Source organism: Hyperolius riggenbachi, chromosome 8 (genome assembly GCF_040937935.1).
Source record: "Hyperolius riggenbachi isolate aHypRig1 chromosome 8, aHypRig1.pri, whole genome shotgun sequence".
Lineage (NCBI taxonomy): Eukaryota > Metazoa > Chordata > Amphibia > Anura > Hyperoliidae > Hyperolius > Hyperolius riggenbachi.
In genome coordinates, this window is record NC_090653.1 from 127,083,561 (window position 1) to 127,108,031 (window position 24,471).

Here is a 24,471-nt window from a genome sequence, read left to right on the forward strand (position 1 = left end):
CAAGGAACTTAACAGTGTTTACCCCCCAAAAAAAGGTAATATCTACACTGCTGAAATTTTGGCAATGTGGTACACAATTCTTTTTTATGATAATTTTCTCTGGTTTGTACTGAGAAATAGTTGTAATTCGTTTTTGAGTATTTTATTTTTTGGTGAAAAATGGAGGGTGAATAAAGGGAGATTTACTGTATATAATTGTAACGATTGTGGAACTTTCTCCGTGATCAGCGCACAACGCGTGCGCTGACACGGCGGAAATCCTCCACAAGCGTATATTTGCAGGCACCCAGCAAAAGGTGCTACGCACCTGTAGAAGGAAATTCCTGTCGGCAGATGGCGCTGGGGAGTGCAGAGGAACCAATCCTCTGTACCTCCACAAGTGCCAGACAGGAATTGTACGAAGCGCAGAACGCAATCTCAAGAGAGGCGATTGCGAATGAGATTGAGCAAAGGGACAGGTTGTATGTGTGTGCGCCAATCCAGTCGCCACCCCGCACACACAACAGCAGATATGAAATAGGAACGCGATCGCGAGAGGTGCGATCGCCAGACGTGACACAAGGCAGATCAGAATAGAATACGAGGGTAGCAAAGGCACAGCAAATAATACAATAAGAAGATACGGAAAATAACAAACGCTAGCTAACCGCGAACACCGCACTCATTCGCAACAGTGCTCGCGGTTATGCGCAGTCTCCACGTGATAAGCACAATAGAGACAAGCACGCCTAACTAACCATCGACAGACAAACATGAAACAGAGGACGCGAGCGCTTGCTTAACGGTTACCTCACCGAGCCTCCAGCAAGCGTAGCAGACAAGACAGACACACGAAAACAGGGACAAGCGAGAGACAGGATCCACAGCACTAGCGAAAAGTGGCTAGCGCGATCCAGGTACAGAGTAGCAGAACAGAAGGATCCCCATCAGATCGACCGACAGATAGATCCCTCTCTGATCTAATCTGATCAGAGAGGGATCGTATGGCTGCCTTTACTGCAAACAGATTGTGAATCGATTTCAGCATGAAACCAATCACAATCTGTGAAGCTGCCACCACGCCCCCCCCCCCCGGCTTACATTACCTGATCCAGCTGGAGCGACTCCCCCGGTCTCCGCTGTCTTCTTCTCCGCGCTGGGCTCCGAGTACAGCAGGCTTCAGTGAACTTCCTGTCCGGGGGAAGTTTAAACAGTAGAGGGCGCTCTACTGTTTAAATTTCCTGCCGGGACAGGAAGTTCAGTGAAGCCTGCCGGACTCTGAGCCCAGCGCAGAGAAAAGGGACAGCGGAGAGCGGTGACTCGCGCCGGCGGAGCAGGTATTGTTTTGCCGCTGTATTGCGTCGCTCGTCGGGCATTCGAACGTCGCTATCGACGCACTCCCGACCCGCCGGCGATTGAGCAAAATGTTCCGCACGGACGGATCGACGGGAACGATTGATTTCAGATGGAAATCGATTGTTCTGTCAGCGTTTGCGCAACGATTTTACAGCAGATTCGATCAGTGATCGAATCTGCTGTATATCGGCGGGAAAATCTTTAGGTGTATGGGCCCCTTTACTTGGCTGTTAACTGTTTAGTTTACACTGTGTGGCAGAGAGAGCAAGAGACAGAACACACAGAAAGCTGCAGATGATGATTGTTTACACATACTTGAAGCTATATTTCTGCTTTATATAATTCTGAACAGTTTCCAGTCACAGTATTCGAGCCAATGAGGATTATTTCTGTATGCCGGATCTGCTGGGCACAGTCCTCAATACCGTAGTAATACCCACAGTGAACACTCTTCCCTGTAAATGTCATCTTTTCTTCTCAGAAGATATGGAAAGATGAAAAAAAAACAACAACAACTTTGTATTGCTATTTGCTAGTAATTACTGGAAATAACAATAATAATATTTGCATATTAGTTCTGAAACTGAGGTTTAAACTATAAGCGGCAGATGATTAGAAGACAGCTAGAAAATATACATTGTTTTAAGGAAATAAATATGGCAGCCTCCATATTCTTCTTAACATGGGGGTCACTTTAACAACTATTTTCTGAACTACTGTCACCAGGTATGCAAAAAATACTAGTCTTCTCTACAAATTTCCTTAAAAGTTTAGATATGTTACGGCCAGAACCCGAAGTTTGGCCACTTCTAGTTCTGGCCGGCCACTTCGGGTTCTGGCTGGCCAATGTGCGAAGTGGCCGCTGCGCTGTGGCCAATGTGAGAAATGGAATGAATTATGTAACATTAATGTATCTGCTGGCCCCAGCGCAGCGGCCAAATGTATCGCAACTTAGTTATTTTAATGAAATTAAGCCGGCGGCAATGTAGCAGATGAAGCCGCCGGCTTTTTCTCTGCCTCTCTCTCCTCCCCCCGCCTCTCTCTCCTTCTCTTATTATGGGGACGCGTGTCCCTTCCAGAGTCGTTCGTTGCGGCAGGGAATCCTGCCGTTCTTGCAGAGCGGGTGCTAGCAGAAGCAATGTCTGCAGCCTCCCCGCTCTGCTTCCCTGGTGCGATGAACGACTCTGGAGGGGGACACGAGTGCTGCCCATAAGAGAAGGAGAGAGAGGCGGGGGGGGGGCTGGGGGAGTGAGAGGCAGAGCAAAAGCCGGTGGCTTCATCTGTTTCATTGCCGCCGGCTTAATTTCATTAAAAATAACTAAGTTGCGATACATTTGAACGCTGCGCTGCGGCCAGAATATACAGGATCTTCTCAAAAAATTAGCATATTGTGATAAAGTTCATTATTTTCTGTAATGTACTGATAAACATTAGACTTTCATATATTTTAGATTCATTACACACAACTGAAGTAGTTAGAGCCTTTTATTGTTTTAATATTGATGATTTTGGCATACAGCTCATGAAAACCCAAATTTCCTATCTCAAAAAATTAGCATATTTCATCCGACCAATAAAAGAAAAGTATTTTAAAACAAAAAAAGTCAACCTTCAAATAATTATGTTCAGTTATGCACTCAGTACTTGGTCGGGAATCCTTTTGCAGAAATGACTGCTTCAATGCGGCGTGGCATGGAGGCAATCAGCCTGTGGTACTGCTCAGGTGTTATGGAGGCCCAGGATGCTTCGATAGCGGCCTTAAGCTCATCCAGAGTGTTGGGTCTTGCATCTCTCAACTTTCTCTTCACAATATCCCACAGATTCTCTATGGGGTTCAGGTCAGGAGAGTTGGCAGGCCAATTGAGCACAGTAATCCCATGGTCAGTAAACCATTTACCAGTGGTTTTGGCACTGTGAGCAGGTGCCAGGTCATGCTGAAAAATGAAGTCTTCACCTCCATAAAGCTTTTCAGCAGATGGAAGCATGAACCCACTTTTGAACCAGAAATAGCGGCAGAAGCGCCTGACCTGGGCTACAGAGAAGCAGCACTGGACTGTTGCTCAGTGGTCCAAAGTACTTTTTTAGGATGAAAGCAAGTTTTACATGTCATTCGGAAATCAAGGTGCCAGAGTCTGGAGGAAGACTGGGGAGAGGGAAATGCCAAAATGCCTGAAGTCCAGTGTCAAGTCCCACAGTCAGTGATGGTCTGGGTGCCATGTCAGCTGCTGGTGTTGATCCACTGTGTTTTATCAAGGGCAGGGTCAATGCCGCTAGCTATCAGGAGATTTTGGAGCACTTCATGCTTCCATCTGCTGAAAAGCTTTATGGAGATGAAGATTTCATTTTTCAGCACCACCTGGCACCTGCTCACAGTGCCAAAACCACTGGTAAATGGGTTTACTGACCATGGTATTACTGTGCTCAATTGGCCTGCCAACTCTCCTGACCTGAACCCCATAGAGAATCTGTGGGATATTGTGAAGAGAAAGTTGAGAGACACAAGACCCAACACTCTGGATGAGCTTAAGGCCCCTATCGAAGCATCCTGGGCCTCCATAACACCTGAGCAGTGCCACAGGCTGATTGCCTCCATGCCACGCCGCATTGAAGCAGTCATTTCTGCAAAAGGATTCCCGACCAAGTATTGAGTGCATAACTGAACATAATTATTTGAAGGTTGACTTTTTTTGTTTTAAAACACTTCTTTTATTGGTCGGATGAAATATGCTAATTTTTTGAGATAGGAAATTTGGGTTTTCATGAGCTGTATGCCAAAATCATCATTAACAATAAAAGGCTTGAACTACTTCAGTTGTGTGTAATGAATCTAAAATATATGAAAGTCTAATGTTTATCAGTACATTACAGAAAATAATGAACTTTATCACAATATGCTAATTTTTTGAGAAGATCCTGTACATGAATGTTACATGATTCATTCCATTCCTCACATTGGCCGCGGCGCAGCGGCCACTTCGCACATTGGCCGCCCAGAACCCGAAGTGGCCGGCCAGAACTAGAAGTGGCCAAACTTCGGGTTCTGGCCGTAACAGATATAAGACACACACAATTTCTGAGAATACCTAGGGTTCCTACTCAAGCACCTCTGTGGCTCTCCACAAAACATGCACTGTTGGGGGTACTTGAGGACTAAGGGATCGTTTCCATATAGCGCGCTTTCATGTGCGATCACAGGGACAGCAGACAGTACATAAACTGCACTGTTTGGCGTTTCCAAACATGGGCGGCAATTCAGCGCTGAATCGCTGCACATGGTTTGCTGCATTTCGGGGAGCTTCAGCCTGAGAACCAATTCAGTAATGAACGGGATCGCAAGCCTCACCCCCCACCGGGAGTGACGTGCAGTGCAGAGCCTGGGGGCTCTGCGCTGTAATGAAAATAAGCCCTGAGTTGGGAAACCCTCCTTTACACCAGTGCATGATTACAAGATGGAAACACTGTATACAGCAATGATAATCATGACTGCAGATTTTACTGCAGATTGGACATCATCTCCGACAGTGGTGTTAAGATGGACACTAGTGTTTCCTAAGCCACTGCAGAAACATTATATTGAACTTTTCATACATATCTCCAAGCATCATCTGAGCTTTTAAAGATGACTGATGACTCGTATTTTAGTTTGTATTTGGTAAATTGATAATTTGTCCAGTCACTTGCCCCACTCATTTGTATGTAATAAACATGCTCAAAATTCTATTTTCTGATTTCAGAACTACATCTGTTAGCCACTTCATGCAACACAATAATTTACCCTTCCTGTGAAGAGCCATTTTTACATTTCAGGGCTCCTCATTCCTTTGACCATAACTTTATCATGGCTTATCACACCTAAATGATCTGTATCTATTTTTATTTTATTTTTTTGGACACAATTACAATTTTTGTGGGTGATGCTTGTTTTCAGTAATTACCTTATTTTCTGTGCATTTTTAAAAGGAAAAAAACAAGTAAAAAAAAATTAAAGAATACAGCACTATCCCCTATAGTTGTAAAATAAACAAGGCTACTGAAGATAAACCCCACACATTGTATTTGCCCATTTGTCCTAGCTATGACAACATTTAAATTATGTTCCTTTTGTTTTCTCACTGTGCCCTATCAATAATTACAAGCCCTTATATACAAATATAACAGTAATATACCCTCATGACATACATATTAAAATGTCCCTAAGGTAACTATTTATGTAATTCTTTAAACAATGCTCTCACTTTGGCTGTTTTATTTTGGTAACTATGGGGGAGGGGGCAGAAGTGGTTAAAAACTATAGGGGATGATTTTGTATTGTATTTGAACTTTCCTTTTTGTCCAGTAGATGGTGCTACACACTTTATTCTGTGTTTACTTTCATTTTAATGAATGAACATGGCTTCTAGGGAAGCCATTTTTATTCATTAACAGGCACTTTAATTGTTTCAGGGAAAACATGTTCCTATTCACCAATCACTGCCAAGTAAGTCCCACCATGAATGGGCTGTGGGAGCACCTGACAGGACGCGTCTGTACGTCTGTTTGCTGGATTGCGCCACAAACTGGACATATACTGTATATATGTCCAGTTTGCCGCATCAGGTTAAACCATTCGCGTTCCGTCGTTTTCACTTGAGAAATGTTTACCTCCCATTCATTAGCCTATAACGTTATCACTACTTATCACAATGAACTGATCTATATCTTGTTTTTTCCGCCACCAATTAGGCTTTCTTTGGGGGGTACATTTTGCTAAGAGCCACTTTACTGTAAATGCATTTTAACAGGAAGAATAAGAAAAAAACTGAAAAAATTCATTATTTCTCAGTTTTCAGCCATTATAGTTTTAAAATAATACATGCCTCTATAATTAAAACTCACGTATTGTATTTGCCCATATGTCCCAGTTATTACACCGTTAAAATTATGTCCCTATCACAATGTATGGCGACAATATTTTATTTGGAAATAAAGGTGCATTTTTTCCGTTTTGCATCTATCACTATTTACAAGTTTAAAATAAAAAAAAATATAGAAATATTTCATCTTTACATTGATATTTAAAAAGTTTAGACGCTTAGGTAAATATTTACATGTTTTTTTATTTTTTATATTAAACATTTTATTTGGGTATTTTTGGGAGGGTGGGATGGAAACAATAGTTTTATAATGTAAATGTGTCTTGAGTTTTATTTTTTTTACTTTTAGTTGTAGTTTTACTTTTTGGCCACAAGATGGCGGCCATGAGTTTGTTTACATGACGTCACTAAGCGTAACATACGCTTATAGAGGCGCATGGGGGAGGTAACAGCCAGAAAGCGCAGCTTCTGAGAGAAGCTGTCGCTTTTTCAGCGGGGGAGAGGAATCAGTGATCGGGCACCATAGCCCGATTCACTGATTGCCTGGCTAACGAACCGCGGGCCAGGAGCACGCGTGCGATCGGCCGGGGGAGCGCGCATGGTCCCTGGACGTAGTTTCTACGTCCAGGAACTAAAATAGGTTAAATGATCTTGAGAATTCTTGGATCTTCTTCTGGGGTTTGCCACTTGATGACTGCAAAGGTAAATATTAATTTTACAAGTTAAAATTAATACATTTTATTTTAAACAAGCGTGATAAATAAGTGTTATTAAAAACATAGTGTGCTCTATATTTTCATTAGCTAGACTGTTGCAATATGCTTCTGTTTTTAAAATGTTCTTTATTCTGAAAAGTTTTGCTTGCTATAAATAACCATCTGGAAACTGGGAACAGATGTTCAGTACAGAAATCAATAATGCCACAATGTGTACTTCGATTCCAGATTCCACTTGTCCAGTTTAGTTGTTTGTGGCATTTATACATAAGCTGTATGATATCAGTGAGCACAAGAATATTCCTTTTACGCAGATCTTACCCACTGAGAGGCCCTGCAGGGCTGACCCATATGCATTGAAATCTGGATTTATCATGCAGTAGGGGTGCCTACATGGGCTGTTGTACTAATTGTCTCAAACTCAGGGGAAATTCTAGCCTTTTCCTGCTTGAGCTTACGGTGAACTTTACAACGACAACCCCCTCCCTCCCCATAAATCCAACATCGAGATACTATCAGAGTCCAGACACTACCAATAACTAAGAATATTAATTAAATAGATTTTAAATTAACATTAAGGGTATCTTAATTCCAGTGCAGATTGCCTATGTTTTAGATACATTTTGTACTTCGGTTTTACTTCACATGCACATAACAACGAAAACAAAGTTTTTGTGCTTTAGAACAACTGCAATGGGGGTAAGAGGCACTCAGGAGTGTATAAAACTAAGTTAAAAAAGAAAAAGGGGGGGAGGTGGCTTACCTCAATAACAAGGAGAGAGAGAGAGAGAAAGAAAGAGAGAGAGAGAAGGGGAGAGGGAGACTTGCAAAAGTATTCGGCCCCTTAGGAGTTTTAAACATTTTGTCATATTACTGCCACAAACATGAATCAATTTTATTAGAATTCCACGTGAAAGACCAATACAAAGTGGTGTACACGTGAGAAGTGGAATGAAAAGCATACATGATTCCAAACATTTTTTTACAAATAAATAACTGCAAAGTGGGGTGTGCGTAATTATTCAGCCCCCTTTGTTCTGAGTGCAGTCAGTTGCCCATAGACATTGCCTGATGAGTGCTAATGACTAAATAGAGTGCACCTGTGTGTAATCTAATGTCAATACAAATACAGCTGCTCTGTGACGGCCTCAGAGGTTGTCTAAGAGAATATTGGGAGCAACAACACCATGAAGTCCAAAGAACACACGAGAGAGGTTAGGTATAAGGTTATTGAGAAATTTAAAGCAGGCTTAGGCTACAAAAAGATTTCCAAAGCCTTGAACATCCCACGGAGCACTGTTCAAGCGATCATTCAGAAATGGAAGGAGTATAGCACAACTGTAAACCTACCAAGACGAGGCCGTCCATCTAAACTCACAGGCCAAACAAGGAAAGCGCTGATCAGAAATGCAGTCAAGAGGCCCATGGTGACTCTGGACGAGCTGCAGAGATCTACAGCTGAGGTGGGGAAATCTGTCTATAGGACAACTATTAGTCGCGCACTGCACAAAGTTGGCCTTTATGGAAGAGTGGCAAGAAGAAAGCCATTGTTAACAGAAAAGCATAAGAAGTCCCGGTTGCCGTTTGCCACAAGCCATGTGGGGGACACAGCAAACATGTGGAAGAAGGCTCTCTGGTCAGATTGGACCAAAATGGAACTTTTTGGCCAAAATGCTGTGTGTGGCGGAAAACTAACACTGCACATCACTCTGAACACACCATCCCCTCTGTCAAATATCGTGGTGGAAACATCATGCTCTGGGGATGCTTCTCTTCAGCAGGGACAGGGAAGCTGGTCAGAGTTGATGGGAAGATGGATAGAGCCAAATACAGGGCAATGTTGGAAGAAAACCTCTTGGAGTCTGCAAAAGACTTGAGACTGGGGCGGAGGTTCACCTTCCAGCAGGACAACGGCCCTAAACATAAAGCCAGGGCAACAATGGAATGGTTTAAAACAAAACATATCCATGTGTTAGAATGGCCCAGTCAAAGTCCAGATATAAATTCAATCGAGAATCTGTGGCAAGATCTGAAAACTGCTGTTCACAAATTCTGTCCATCTAATCTGACTGAGCTGGACATTTATCCAAGAAAGTGATGTTCCGCTCAATGATCCAGCAAAAATAGAAAATCTTTATTGTAGCAGTAAAAACCGACACCACATGTCTGCTAACATGTTTCGGACACACAATGGTCCTTAATCATAGCATGCTATGATTAAGGACCATTGTGTGTCTGAAACATGTTAGCAGACATGTGGTGTCGGTTTTTACTGCTACAATAAAGATTTTCTATTTTTACTGGATCATTGAGCGCGACATCACTTTCTTGGATAAATGTCTAGTTGGGGTAAAGTTGCCTCGTTCTCGCTCTGACCCTCCAAGGTGGACGGTTTGAGCGGACTTCACCATCTCTGACTGAGCTGGAGCTGTTTTGCAAATAAGAATGGGCCAGGATTTAAGTCTCTAGATGTAGGTAGAGACATACCCTAAAAGACTGGCAGCTGTAATTGCAGCAAAAGGTGGTTCTACAAAGTATTGACTCAGGGGGCCAAATAATTATGCACACCGCACTTTGCAGTTATTTATTTGTAAAAAATGTTTGGAATCATGTATGATTTTCGTTCCACTTCTCACGTGTACACCACTTTGTATTGGTCTTTCACGTGGAATTCCAATAAAATTGATTCATGTTTGTGGCAGTAATGTGACTAAATGTGGAAAACTTCAATCATTATCACCCCCCCGGGTATCCAAGTGGAGTCGGGTTTGTACATCCCCACCTGCTTCCAGGGGATGGTTTCTCCCTATACAACCTCCCTTAGTGAGTACTCATGTCACCTAATTTTCATTTTTATATACTCTTATATACTTTGTGAAGTACTGCACCATTTGGGCTCCCGTTGTCTCTGTGTTTGTTGTATGGTTCTTTGTTCACCCATCCACACAGTTGTGCCTTACAATGCTGCTAAGGTACAAGAGCAACTATGCACACTCAACTATAAACATTCAACTGTGCTCCAGAAATCAACAGTCCACACTATTGCTCAACAAAGACAGCCATGTACCCAACAATACACTCCAGAAAGACCACTGAAAGAAGATATTCACCACAAAATGTCCCAGAAAGGAAGTTTATACCCACCATTAAGGATAATGAGATGCAGCGTTCATGAGATGCAGAGGACAATGAGATGCAGAGTTCATGAGATGCAGAGGACAATGAGATGCGGAGTTCATGCAGGGTTATGTAAATTTATGTATGCAAACTGAAAATTGAACCATTTAAATCTTGGTGGGGCTTGATTGGTCCATTGTTAAGCTGTATAAATTTACATACATAGTTTACATAATCCTGCATGAACTCGGAATTATTTGCATCTCATTGTTCATTCCTCCCCACCAATGTCTTTGCAACATCCACCATAAGCAACTACATAACCAACAATACAGTCCAAAAGGTCCAAAGACAACTGCGCCACAAGGTTTTAAGAAAGTTGCTATTGTTACTCGCCATCCGCTACACACTTGTACTCTCCATCCGCTAGGTACTGTTACTCACCATCAGCTACACATCTGTACTCGCCATCCTCTACTCACCATTCGCTATGTACTGTTACTCACCATCCGCTACACACCTGTACTCACCATCCGCTACTCACTTGTACTCGCCATCCACTAGGTATTGTTACTCGCCATCCGCTACACACCTGTACTCGCCATCCCCTAGGTACTATTACTCACCATCCGCTACACATCTGTACTCGCCATCCGCTACTCACCTCTACTCACCATCCGCTATGTACTGTTACTCACCATCCGCTACACACCTGTACTCACCATCCATTATGTACTGTTATTCGCCATCCGCTACTCACCCCTACTCCCCATCTGCTAGGTACTGTTACTCCCTATCCGCTAGGTACTGATACTCACAAACAATGGTTCGCATGACAGCTGGGGGCCCCAGTCTCTCTCACCCCAGTCCCAAACCACCATACGATACCCAGAGGGAAGTGTGGGCGGGCCCTGGACCTCTCACATCCCTGGGGTTGAAAGGTCCAGGGCCTGCACGCACTTCCCTCTGGGCTTTGCATAGTGGTTTGGGGGACCCAACCAGTGAGAGAGACTGGGGCCCACAGCTGCCGTACGAACCATTGTTTGTGATTTTAAATTTTTGCAGCTTCCAGGATGCGGTTGACAGGCGAGGGATAGGGAGGGGACCGTGTGGGAGATGCCTACACGGGGTGTCCCTGTTAAAGATGTAATCTACGATTACGTCCAACTGAAGCCTCCCACCTGAATGCTACCTTATGCAATTCCTGCTAGATTTAGTATGGCAGGCAAAGGGTGTATGACAGTACACCTGATTGGCTGACTGGTGCCTGCTGACCAAAAAAAAGGTAGGAAATTGCTTTAGCCAGGAGGTACTGTTACTGACCAACCGCTATGCACCTCAACTTGCCATCCGCTATGCACCTCCACTTGCCATCCGCTAGGTACTGTTACTCGCAATCCGCTATGAACCTTTACTCGCCATCCTATAGGTACTGTTACTCACCATGCGTGGCGCACCTCTACTCGCCATCCGCTAGGTACTGTTACTCGCCATCCGCTAGGTACTGTCACTCGCCATTCGCTACGCACCTCTACTCGCCATCTGCTAGGTACTGTTACTCGCCATCCGCTACATACTGTTACTCGCCATCTGATATGCACCTCTACTTGCCATCTGCTAGGTACAGTTACTCCGCAATCCATTATGTACCGCTACTTGCCATTCGCTAGGTACTGTTGCTCGCCATCCCCGCTATGTACTGTCACAGAGCCCCTGGTGGCCAGACCGCCAATTGCCTTCCAATCGGTTTCAGCACACAGACCATGCAAGCTGTAGTTGCGATCAGTGGGCAGAAACCGACAGTATTTGGGCAGTAGCCCGACCAGAAGGGAGCCTGTGGGTTACTTTAATTACAACTTACACACTATTTCAGGGTATAACTGCCACCACTTCTGCTTTCCTGGGCCAGAAGCACCCACTGACTAGCTATTTCTAGACCTGCAAATAAACGGTTAAACACACTCTATTCTGTCTAGCTAACAACAAAAGTAGCGTCTCTCCAGAAGTCTGGGTTCAGTTTCTGTGTGCTGAATAATAGGGTAGCTGAACAAACAACTGACGTTAGCGTCGGTTTATTAATGCAATATAAATAATTAATATATACAGAAAATCGTTAAAATCAACAATTATAGAGACAGTAGATAACGCAGTATGAAAAGAAAAGGATAAAATACTTAGGTTCATGGAAGATGTCCTTTTGTGGGAAAACTTGTAAAGTTCAGTTTCAGCAAAATTCTTTTGTTGAAGATCAGAGCAAAGTCCAAACAAGATGGCCGCTAGCCATGTGTCCTCTGGCTGGCAGCAGACAGGCTCTCATACAGATGGAATTTGGAGGACTGAGGTCCGCCTGCCGGCCATGTGCTTTTGATGAAGCTGGTTTGGGGGTGTGGCAATGCCAGCCCCCTCTGAGTTACCAACCAACGACAGTTCAAGTCCTTGGGGAGAGATTTAGGCTTAAACTTCTAAAATGCCGTAACTCATAAACGGTACATGTCATATTTAGGTGGATAGATTCCTGATTGTCAGAAAATACCGATTAATATGACATCAGACATGACCCAGGCAACGGTTCAGGTTCCTGAGAAGATTCATACCGCAATAACTGGACGAGATATTGCCATGAATGTTATATCAGTGCGTTGGGCAGACTTTACCGAATAAGACTATATGAATTTTATAGCTGTGCGATATACGGTCTCCATATAATAGGTAAGAAACCATACATCACATGCATTCATATCTGTCCTTGTCGGTGCCGCCCCGGCTGGCTCTCTCAGAGCCCCCCTGTGAAGCCAGTTACCTGACTTTTTTCATGGAGCCATTTGGTTGTGGGGGGGGATGAGCTGGTCCCTGCAGGGAATCTGGCCACGTGCGACATTCCTGAGAGGTGAGGGGAATGCTTTGCTCACAGAGGGACAGATCTCTGGTTTAAAAAAAAAGGAATACAAAAATGTCATTTTCTGATCGCTTTCACGACTACACAACCAATCTAGGTCTAGCACGTCAATGGCAATCGGCATTAATAAACCGATTGCGTTCTCGTTTCTCACTGCTGTTCCGTGACATGTACCGCTACTCACCATTAGGGATGATCAATGAGATGCAAATATTTCCAAATGTATGCAAATTTATGTAAATATATGCAGTTTGAAATTGGACTAATCAATTTAAACCCAGGTTTAAATATGCATACACTCAGAAATATTTGCATCTCATTGATCATCCCTACTCAGCATCCCCATGTACCTCTACTTGCCATCTGATACTGGCCATCCGCTACTTGCCACTATGTACTGCTACTCGCCATCCGCTACATACCTCTACTCACAATCCCCTATGCACTTCTACTCGCCATCTGCTACATACTGCTACTCGCATCTACCATGTACTGCTACTTGCAACTCACTATGTACCTCTACTCAGCATCTGCTACATACTGCTACTTGCCATCCGCTACGTACCGCTACTCCCCATCAGCTATGTACCCCTGCTCGCTATCCGCTATTTACCGTGTCGGGATTTCCAATATATGGCTGATTATCGATTTATCAAATTGTTTATATGAATGAATAATGATAAGCCTAAATGTTTCCTTCCCTTAGGCACAGAAGATGAACTCCATGAGATGTATGATCGAATTATTATAAAAGTGTTCTGATTGAATATTATTCATATGCAATTATGGTAGCTATGAATTATAGGCATTTTGATGCAAGTATATTGGAATTCAGCTGACTCAACCATGGACAATGGAATGAAACAGGCTATTCCTTCTAGAGACACAGAATCATCTGAAAGTTGGCCAAACTCACGGCTCTCATTTTAAAAAGGACACGCCCATAAAGACTCCATTACTGGTAATTATGAAAGGATTTTTATTTATTCGATATTATTATTCACGGCACAGCTATCTGAACATATGATGTGTTAATTGTTTCATATTCACAGCTATTATAAAGAGCCATATCTTCCAAAGTGCACATTGGAAGATGTGGTTATTTTGATAGTTAATTTTTCTATAATATCATCTATAGTTCATTGAGCGCTGGCTGTGAATCCCATAACTTGTTTTGATTATAGAGCAAGACCTTAAAGAGACTCTGTAACTTCGAAAAGATCCCCTGGGGGGTACTCACCCAGGGTGGGGGAAGCCTCCGGATCCTAATGAGGCTTCCCCCGCCGTCCTGCGTCCCATGGGGGTCTCGCAGCAGCCCTCTGAACAGCCGGCGACAGGCCCGACGGTAATTTCAATATTTACCTTTGCTGGCTCCAGCGGGGGCGCTGTGGCTGCTTTCTGCTCGGAAATAGACGGAAATACCCGATCTCCGTCGGGTCCGCTCTACTGCGCAGGCGCTGGAGACTTGCACCTGCGCAGTAGAGCGGACTCGACGGCGATCGGGTATTTCCGCCTACTTCGGAACCGACAGCCGTCAGAGCGCCTGCGCAGGAGCCAGGGAGGTAAATATTACATCACGGCTGTACGGAGGGCTGCAGCGAGACCCCCGTGGGACAGAGGACGGCGTGGGAAGCCTCATTAGGATCCTGAGGCTTCCCCCACCCGAGGTGAGTACCCCCCAGATAAACAAACTCAAAAGTTGGGTGTGTGTCATAATTTTCAGCTCCTCCCATTTTCCAGGAACTTTAAATTATTGATTTTATATTTGCGGTTATCATTTGGATAATCGTTTTACAAAACGCCTGACAACCGATTCTCACCATCTGCTATGTACAGCTACTCGTCATCCGCTATGTACCATTTTTCGCCATCAGTTATGTACTGCTGCTCTCCATGTGCTATGTAACACTACTTTTAATTTTCTGTTTACTACTACTACTATTCCTCCTCCTCATCTGCTATGAACCACTACTCGACATCCACTAGTGGCTGGATGGTGTAATGGTTAAGGGCTCTGCCTCTGACACAGGAGACCAGGGTTCAAATCTCGGCTCTGCCTGTTCAGTAAGCCAGCACCTATTCAGTAGGAGACATTAGGCAAGTCTCCCTAACACTGCTACTGCCTATAGAGCGCGTCCAAGTGGCTGCAGCTCTGGGGCTTTGAGTCCGCCAGGAGAAAAGCGCGATATAAATGTTATTTGTCTTGACTTGTCACTATGTACCGCTATTCATCTTCTGCTGTGTAACATTACTGGCTATCTACTATCTGTCACTATTCATCACCTGTCCAGCCTGTGCTTATCACATAGCGGCTGTTACTACCTCATTGCTACTAGAATCTACCAATCACTACCTAACAATAGTCTCCTAGTTACCTATACTATCTATGGGGGACTGTTGGGGTGGGGACAGAACAGAGGGGAGTGGAGGCGTGTCCCAGTAGGTTTGCCCAGTATGGGGCCCTGAAATTTCTGATGGCAGCCTTGTGGCCACAGGAAGGGATCCCAAATTAAGAAAATGGAGTTGGTCTCTTTTGGGGTTGAAAGAAAAAAGGAAACAAAATGAGAAGTCCTAAGCACCAAGCTATGCAAAACTGCTGCACTCACCCAAGAGTTATAAGTCGGCTTACTTTACTTATTCAATAGGTTGCGCAGTGGATTGGTGGAGTGGCAGCATTAGCACGCTGTGATTGGCTAAGACACGTGTCGCGGGACAAGCTGGTGGACTATAAGAGTGTGTGAGCGTAAAAAAGAAAATGCCATAGACTCTTTCTAGTGGCCTGTGAGGGGAATTAGAACAAGCACACCAATAAAGTCTAGCAGAGTGTTGTACCCTGTTAGCTATTAGCTTTTGAATCAGGAGGAAACCATTTATTGACTTAAAAAAATAAGAGCAGGCTTTCGGCTACCATTATTGACTTAAAAGAATAAGCGTAGGCTTTCGGCTATTGTGTCATTATCAGACTTCAATCCTTTATGCTGACAAGTTGTTAAAGGGAACCTAAACTGAGAAGGATATGGATTTTTTCCTTTTAAAATAATACCAGTTTCCTGACTCTCCTGCTGATCCTGTACCTCTAACACTTTCAGCCACAGCCCCTGAACAAGCATGCAGATCAGGTGCTCTGACTGAAGTCAGACTGGATAAGCTGCAAAATAAGAAAATACCTAACCCTATAGCCCCACAAACACCTAAATTGGGGCAATACCAAAAAGGCCATTGGGGGTGCCACATGCACCAGAGAGTAGGGGCCCACCGCCTCCAGTTTACCCTAGAGGGAATGTAGAGCCCAAATGGGGACCCAACCCCAGTCCTGAATGGCAGCCTAGACCTAGAGGGCGTGGGTATATGCCTAAATATCCTAATTAGTTACTTTAATCCCCCTCGACCACAATCACCTAGGAGACAATGGAATCAATCGCAGGAATATAATTCAAATCCTCTGAACCCACGGCCAACCGGTCCTAGACCAAGAGGGCCACCAAATGGATACAATCCAGTTTATAACATCCCAACCCATAATAGATATGAAGATTTGGGGAGTATTGATGAGGATACTTTTCCCTGGGGATACCCAAAACCCAGATACAGCGTGGAACAGAGTATAATGGACGAACAAGCCCCCAGAAATCCAAACAAAAGACCAGCAGAAGAGGATGCAGAGGGGGGAGACGGGAAAATGCAAAGAAATTAGTAGGACAAGGCATCTTTAACATCAGTGGGTGCTCCCTGAGTAAAACGCAGATGAGGTTAACTGACAAAGGTTTAAAATATGCCCTTAAACGGTCCATGAATAAATTCATATATAGATGTTAACACGTTTGCACGAAAATTAAATGTAAAAAAATATTTTCTGAAGAAAGAGGGACACTCCACTAGAATTAATGATACGGAGGAGGCGGGGGAGCGGCGCTAACAGACAGCGCATAGGTAAACATTGTGCTGGCGACACGCTGTGTGTCGCTAGCACTGCGGGGGGTATAGCGGCGCGCAGGGGGGTCCTGGAGGCACACCATGGGGCAACAGAGGCTGGTGTTAGTGTGCACAACCAGCCTCTGTGCCCCACTAACATAATTAAATCCCACCTCGGGTTCTCTTTAAAGCCAGTATACTAACTGATAAAGAATATGAATATTTAATACCCACAGCTCCAAAAATCCTAGCAATATATAAAATACACAAAAATCTGGAAAACCCACCTGGAAGGCCCATTATAAGTGGGATGTGTTCTGTTCTACATCGCTTAGGACAGTATTTGGATAGGATGCTTCAGTATGCCGTTGTACTTCTACCTAATCTCTTGAGAGATACTAAGCACACCCTACAGATCCTTCAAGGTGTGCAGGTTGATGGTAACACCCTTATGGGGACAGCTGATGTTTCATCTCTTTATACCTGCATACCTCATGAACACGGATTGTGGGCCGTGGAAAGGTATCTACGTAGGACAGAGCTTAAAGAGAACCCGAGGTGTGTTTAAAGAATGTTATCTGCATACAGAGGCTGGATCTGCCTATACAGCCCAGCCTCTGTTGCTATCCCAAACCCCACTAAGGTCCCCCTGCACTCTGCAATCCCTCATAAATCACAGCCGTGCTGTGAGGCTGTGTTTACATCTGTAGTGTCAGTCTCAGCTGCTCCCCCGCCTCTTGCATAGCTCCGGTCCCTGCCCCTGTCCCTTCCCTCCAATCAGCAGGGAGGGAAGGGATGCAGGCGGGGACTGGAGTTCTGCAGGAGGCGGGGAGAGCAGCAGACTGACACTATAGAGATAAACACAGCCAGCTCTGACAAGCTGTTTGTCAGCAGCGTGTCTGTGATTTATGAGGAATTGCAGAGTGCAGGGGGACCTTAGGGGGTTTGGGATAGCAACAGAGGCTGGGCTGTATAGGCAGATCCAGCCTCTGTATGCAGATAATATTCTTCAAACCCACCTCAGGTTCTCTTTAAGAGTGATCAAATAAAGTTTATGTTGGTATTATTAGAATTTGCATAAAAACATAATTATTTCTGGTACGCAGGGAAATATGTGCAAACTAGGGGCTGCGTGATGGGCGCAGGGTATGCCCCTAGTTTCGCAAATGTTTTCATGGCTGTGTGGGAGGAGTCGGTACGGAAGAGAGAAGAGTCAACTAAAGTCATCAAGTAGATGAGATTCATTGATGACCTGCTAATCTTCTGGAATGGGTCAACTCAAGAGTATATTGAATACATTGGTTGGCTAAATAATAACCAGCTGAATATTGAGCTCAGTAGCGTGAGTAGTGTAGAACAAATTGTGTTCCTGGACCTCGAAATACATAAGGAGGATACTGTGCTGTGGACAAGGACACATTTTAAAAGCACAGACAGAAACGCATATATCCCGGTAAATAGCTGTCACCATAGAAATTGGGTTAAAGCAGTCCCTAAAGGACAGTTTCTGTGTATTAGACGCAACTGTACTAGGTTAGAGGACTACCACCACCAATCTCTTCAATTAGCAGGCAGGTTCCAAGAAAAAGATTATAACCCCTCTGAAGTTGAATATCAGTGTATGCAGATACCCAATGCTAGTAGAGCAGATACCTTTATTCCCAGAGTGAACCATAATCGTGGGATAGATTTTAGTTTTTGACTAGATATAATAACCAATGCAGACAGTTAGAGACAGTCTTTAAGAAACATTGGCCGATCCTCCAGCAAGATTCAGTTCTTGGAAAACATTTACCTGATAGACCAAAATGTATCTGTAACATCCCCTATGATGGCGGCTGCGGGTACGCAGAATACCTCTGCAGCCGCCTTAATTCTCGGTACTGAGGCCTCATCCATTCCGCTGGCGTCCGTCTAGCACGCCAGGGACGGGACTGTCAGTTGCTCATAGGGTCGCTGTCTCACGCGGGTGCGTGTGGCGACAGGACCTTTATGCTGGAAGAAGGCGCGTCAGCTGACCTGCCGGTCGGCTGACGTCAGGAGAGACTCACGACGCCCGGATTGGCTGATTGGCAGGGGCGTGGCTGTGGGCTCTCCTCGCTGCTTCATAAGCATTCTCCGCTCACTTGCAAACTGTCTGCTGTTGCGAATACGTCAGTGTTAGTGCTTAGACCTTAGACTAGTTCCGGTGTGTTTTGATCTGGGAGGAAACCAGGGATTTCACATAAGACTAGGATTATTGCCTTATTGTATTACTGATATTCTGTGTACGACTCTGGTTTATCTCTGACTCTGATTCTGCTCTACGTTTCTGTACTTCTGCCCATCTGATCTAAGTTGCCGAACCTCTGCCTGAATCATTACTATTCTCTTGCTTTCTGATTTTGTACTGTACCTGCCTGTCTGTTGCTGAACCTTGCCTGTCTGACCCTTCTACTCTCCAGTGAGCCCTTTTCACTGGAGAGGTGCTCTGATAGTACCCACCAGCCCCTCTGGTGAGGTTTAGCTAGCTAAACTATCTAGTTACTATTCTTGATAGTACCCACCAGCTCCTCTGGTGAAGTCTAGCTAAACTATCTAGTTACTATTGTTGGTAGTACCCACCAGCTCCTTTGGTGGGGTCTAGCTAACTAGTTACTGTTGCTGATAGCGCACACCAGCCCCTCTGGTGTGGGCTCCTAGCTACCCGGCTTCTATCTTGGCTAATACCCTCCAGCTCCTCTGGTGGGGCCTAGCACAGATTGGTTGCAGATAGTACCCACCAGCTCCACTGTTGAGGTTTAGTCAAACTATCTGCTATTTCCTCTGGTAGTTCTCTCCAGACCCTCTGGTGAGATCTACCCTCTACTGTTGCACCTAACACTATTGTCACTACATCTCTGCTTTCTATACTTGCATTATTGGTGATACTGCAGATCACCACATAATCAGGTGTAGAGTCTGCATTATTGGTGATTCTGCAGATCATACAATAATCAGACGTCTGTGTTGCTACACCAATACGTTATACAATCGTTACAGTATCTATACAAAAGCACCCAACCTTAAACATCATTTAGCTCCTAGTTGTGTAGATCCACCTAGAAGAATTATTAATCCATGGCAAATGGGGGGATTCTACCCATGCAGAAAATTTAGAGCTTGTAAAGAAGGCCTTACAGTTTGAACTGCCTCCATTGTTCCATCTGCAAATCAGAGGACCTTTAAAATTAGACAATTCATTACATGTAACTCACCATAGGCAGTGTATGTGCTGTGGTGCCAGTGTGGCCTGCAGTACATAGGCAGAGCCACTAGGGCCCTACATAAAAGATGGAGTAAACACATATATAAAATTAGTAAAAGCTTTCAGCAGCATAGTCTCCCTAAACCAGGCATGGGCAAACTCGGCCCTCCAGCTGTTACGGAACTACAAGTCCTACAATGCATTTGCCTTTATGAGTCATGACTGTGGCTGTCAGACTCCTGCAATGCATTGTGGGACTTGTAGTTCCTTAAAGCGGACCCAAACCAAACATTTTTTTTAATTTAAAATATTTAGTTGTACCACTCTGACACACACAGAGATAAATAAACACTCCTTTAAGCCTATGAATATTTCAGTGCATGCTTTTCACCCTTCTCTTTTCATAACTAGGGTTATACAGGTGGCAGCCATTACTTCTGAGCTTAGTAGGAGATTTTAGATCATGGGTGTGTTTGTCATCAGCTACCCTCCCTCACAGGGGCATCGTCTATGTGAAATCTCACACAAGCTGAGATCACCTCACCTGTGATATCATCAGTAGCAGCCTGTGTGTTCTTTTTGTTTTTATCTCCTCCACCAGTTTGCCTGAAAAATCCCGGCAATATGAAAGGAAGGGAGGGTTCCTCCAATAAATGTAAAATATTTTATATTTGTCATCATGCAGCTGAAAAAAGGCTGCTATTTATCATTATAATTTAGAAAATAGATTTTATTTTTGAAATATTGTATTTTTTATTTGGGTCCACTTGAACAGCTGGTGGGCCAAGTTTGCCCATGCCTGCCCTAGACACTTCTCTCTTCAGCATGGATCCTGCTTTGCAGGTATGAAAGTCTGTGGAATCCAAAAATTAAGTGGATCTATAATATGGATACGTTAGAACCAAAAGGTCTGAACATAGATATAGACCTCAACTGCTTCATTAGAAATGATAAGGGTGCGAGTATATGGGGTATTATTAGTGGGCTGCATTGAGAGGGGTTGAATAATGGGAGTTTTTATAATTAGATGATGGATATGGGATCATGTTGCATTAAGGTGTTGGATCACACTATGGGCTTGATTTACAAAGCGGTGCTGTTAGCACGCTTGTGAAAAGCCCCTTATGCCCAAAGAAACTTTAGCGCGCGCTAATTAGCGCTCGCCTGCAAAACTTTGCGTGTGCAAAGGGCAGTGCGCGTGAAACGGCGCACCCTATGCACCTATAAGGTTGTATTGGATGCGCCCTAAACGTTTACGGCACTTCCAATGCAACCGTTTTCGGCGCACCTGGTGCGACGTTTCGCGCACGTTTTTTGCATGCAGTACTTTGCGCATGATCTTATTCGGCTTGGTGCGTGCTAACTACTCAGTACCCTAGTTAGCATGCCCAAAGCCTTTAGGCGTGCTAACTAGGTTAGCACCGAATAGTGAATCAGGCCCTATATGTGCTAGAATTAGTGGGGGTATTGATGCTTTATCCTACATGTAGATTTGGACAATTAAAACCATCTTATATGGGTATGGGAGGGGACGGTTGTATATATTCTGGGGGTGAGTGGGGTAAGTTTGTTATTGGTGTCACCCTGCATATACAGGCAATATGAATAATATATAGCCACAAGCAAGAATATTAATAGCTCTAAGCATTCTTATATCCTTTTGCTGAGGTTTTTTGAGAAATTGTGAAGTCAGGAACGGACTAATGGGCTGCATAGTGGATGCATCGTATTTAAGCACGTCGTCCTGGCGTTTCCAAAGCCCTCTGATGAGTTGCTATGGGACGAAACGCGTAGGGCGGAGCGACGTGCTTTATGCATGATGTCACCAGGTAGTGGCTTGCGGCAAAAACAGGTTACGGCCGTGTGAAAGATTGTTTGGCGTTTGCACCCGGCCTCACATCTGCAGATGAATGACATTGTTTGTGCGGGTAATGTAATACGCTTGCTAGCGGCGATTGCATGATACCTATGAGGCCTGTCTATGCGCAGTTTCTGACTAACTGACATAACTGTGTATGCCTAATGCGAGGTGCACATATAACGCCTGGTCTGCTAATTGCCAAGTAGTGATGGACATATAAAGCCTAAGCCATATTGGTGACCTATGCAAGTAGTTTTTTTTATATATTTTTTATACGATTTTAAAATTAAAGATATTTTTACGCGATGAGGAGGTATACCTCTCATTTTTCTTAAAGAGCACCCATCCTCATTAACTATAAGAGGCCAAATACTGCAGAAGACTCCAGAGAAATTGGAGCCTGGAGTACCCACTTCAGCTGACTACAGGCGCTGCAGCACAGTGGAGATTGCCGGAGAGGCTGTGGGGTGGCCTATACCCCAGAGGCGATAACAGCCGGGTTGGGCCGCACCTTCTGGTGAGTCTCTTTGTGACCGGGGGGGGGGGGGGGGGGGGGAGTGAGTAACCACCCATTGTCCCTTTGAGCTGAACTTCTAAAAAACGGACAATATATGCATGTGGCGCTAATCTTACACTATCTTTAAGATGTTTTACTGGATAAGCTGCATGCTTGTTTCAGGTGTGTGATTCCGCCACTACTGCAGCCAAAGAGATCAGAAGGGCTACCAGGCAACTGGTATTGTTTAAAAGGAAACTCCCATATCCTTCTCAGTTTAGGTTCCCTTTAAAGCGCACAGCTATATACATGCACCATCAAAAGAGGAATTTGAGTCTGATGAAGGCAGAATTGCCGAAAGCTTACGCTTATTCTTTTAACCCCTTCCTGACCACATAGACAGTAGAACGTGGAAACACACGTGAACATGCACGGCACACACGGGTGCATCCCAATCCTCTGCCCTGTAAAACAGATCATTTTAAAACATTTTGCTCTGAAGAGTTCAAAAAACATCAATTTTTCAGGAAGTGGTTAAGTTAACAAATAAATGGCATCATCCTGATTCAAAACTTCTTGCCAATAAAGTCGAGAGTAGCACTTGGTGTACAACCACAGTGAGATCAGCACATGGTTCAGGTACATTGTCACGTTAATGTGTGCATTTTGCAGTAACACAATGCCACACACCATTATACTGCAACACACCCGGTGTGTAATGTTTTAACATTAATTCCCTTCTAATTGCTGCTAACTTTATAACCTCAACATTTTGCCTAAACATAACTCTTACTTGATTAAACTCTAAGGGCCTGTTTTCTGGAGTTTCTGCAGTATGCTTCTGCGGGAGTTGACACTTTTATCCATTGCCTCCTATGTTGATCCCTTTCCATGCATTTATAGAGAAGTGCTTAAAGAGACACTGAAGCGAAAAAAATATATGATATACGGTAATGAATTGGTTGTGTACTATGAATAATTACTAGAAGATTAGCAGCAAAGAAAATATTCTCATATTTTTATTTTCAGGTATATAGTGTGTTTTCTAACATCGCATCATTCTATAATATGTGCAGATTACACAACACTCAGCATTCAAAATGATTCTTTCAGAGCAGTCTGTGAACTAATGACCTCTCCTCTGGCAGATAAAAAGTAAACTGTTCACTTACAGTTGAGATAATAAAAGTCAGATAACAGCCTACTCCACGACTTTGAAAGTCGTAGAGATTAATGGCTTTTTTGCATAGAGATAACAACTGGAGTTTCTTAACTCTTCCTGTACTGGAAATAATTACACTGATGTATCTGATCTTAATGTTTTATTTCTTAGCTGTGCTACACATACAAATCATAATATCATAATTTTTTTTTCGCTTCAGTGTCTCTTTAAAGTGAATCTAAAGTGTCCTAAAAAAAAGTAGTCAGATACTCACCTATGGAGAGGAAAGACTCTGGATCCCATAGAGCCTTCCCGGTCCTCTCTTGTCTACCGTTCAAGTTTGCCACCTCTGGGAGTCCTCAGAAGGCTTTGGAAGCACTTGTATCTCCAAGTGCTTCCAAAGACTGTAAGCGCAGTCTTCAGAGCATACCCAAAAGAATATTTGACCAGTTGGTCAAATACATTTAAAAAGGTAGGGAGCGGGGGACCGAGGACAAGGTGAAAGGACTAGGGAGGCTATATGGCAGTGATGGCTAACCTTGGCACTCCGGCTGTGGTGGAACTACAAGTCCCATGAGCCATTGCAATATCCTGACAGCTCTAAGCATAACTTGGGGAGGCAGAGGCATGATGGGATTTGTAGTTTTGTCACAGCTGGAGTTTAACCAAGGTTAGCCATCACCTCTCTATGGGATCCAGAGCCTTCCTTCACTCAGGAGGAGTGCACCAGTCCAGCCATACAAGTGAGATATTATGCTCTGCTGTGTTTACTCTATATTACCCAATTACCGTATTTGCCGCCATATTATATATACAGTATGTACACACTATATATACATTTGCACATACACATTAAACCTGGTGCGTCCATATTCCAGGAATGTCTTGTATAGCTCT

At 43.9% G+C, this 24,471-nt stretch overlaps 1 protein-coding gene across 4 annotated transcripts in view; it reads right to left on the bottom strand.

Annotated features, from left to right (window-relative positions):
• Positions 1-24,471, bottom strand: part of NRK (Nik related kinase) — a 506,445-nt gene that overhangs the window by 476,479 nt on the left and 5,495 nt on the right. For 3 of the 4 annotated variants that reach the window (XM_068251059.1, XM_068251055.1, XM_068251054.1), the window contains exon 1: positions 20,066-20,126. The exons of the other annotated variant lie outside the window; for it this stretch is intronic. In XM_068251059.1, the coding sequence (XP_068107160.1) occupies positions 20,066-20,111 (46 nt within the window). In that variant the 5' untranslated portion in view covers positions 20,112-20,126. Of the gene's footprint in view, positions 1-20,065; positions 20,127-24,471 lie in introns of those variants that run through there. 4 annotated transcript variants of the gene reach the window in all.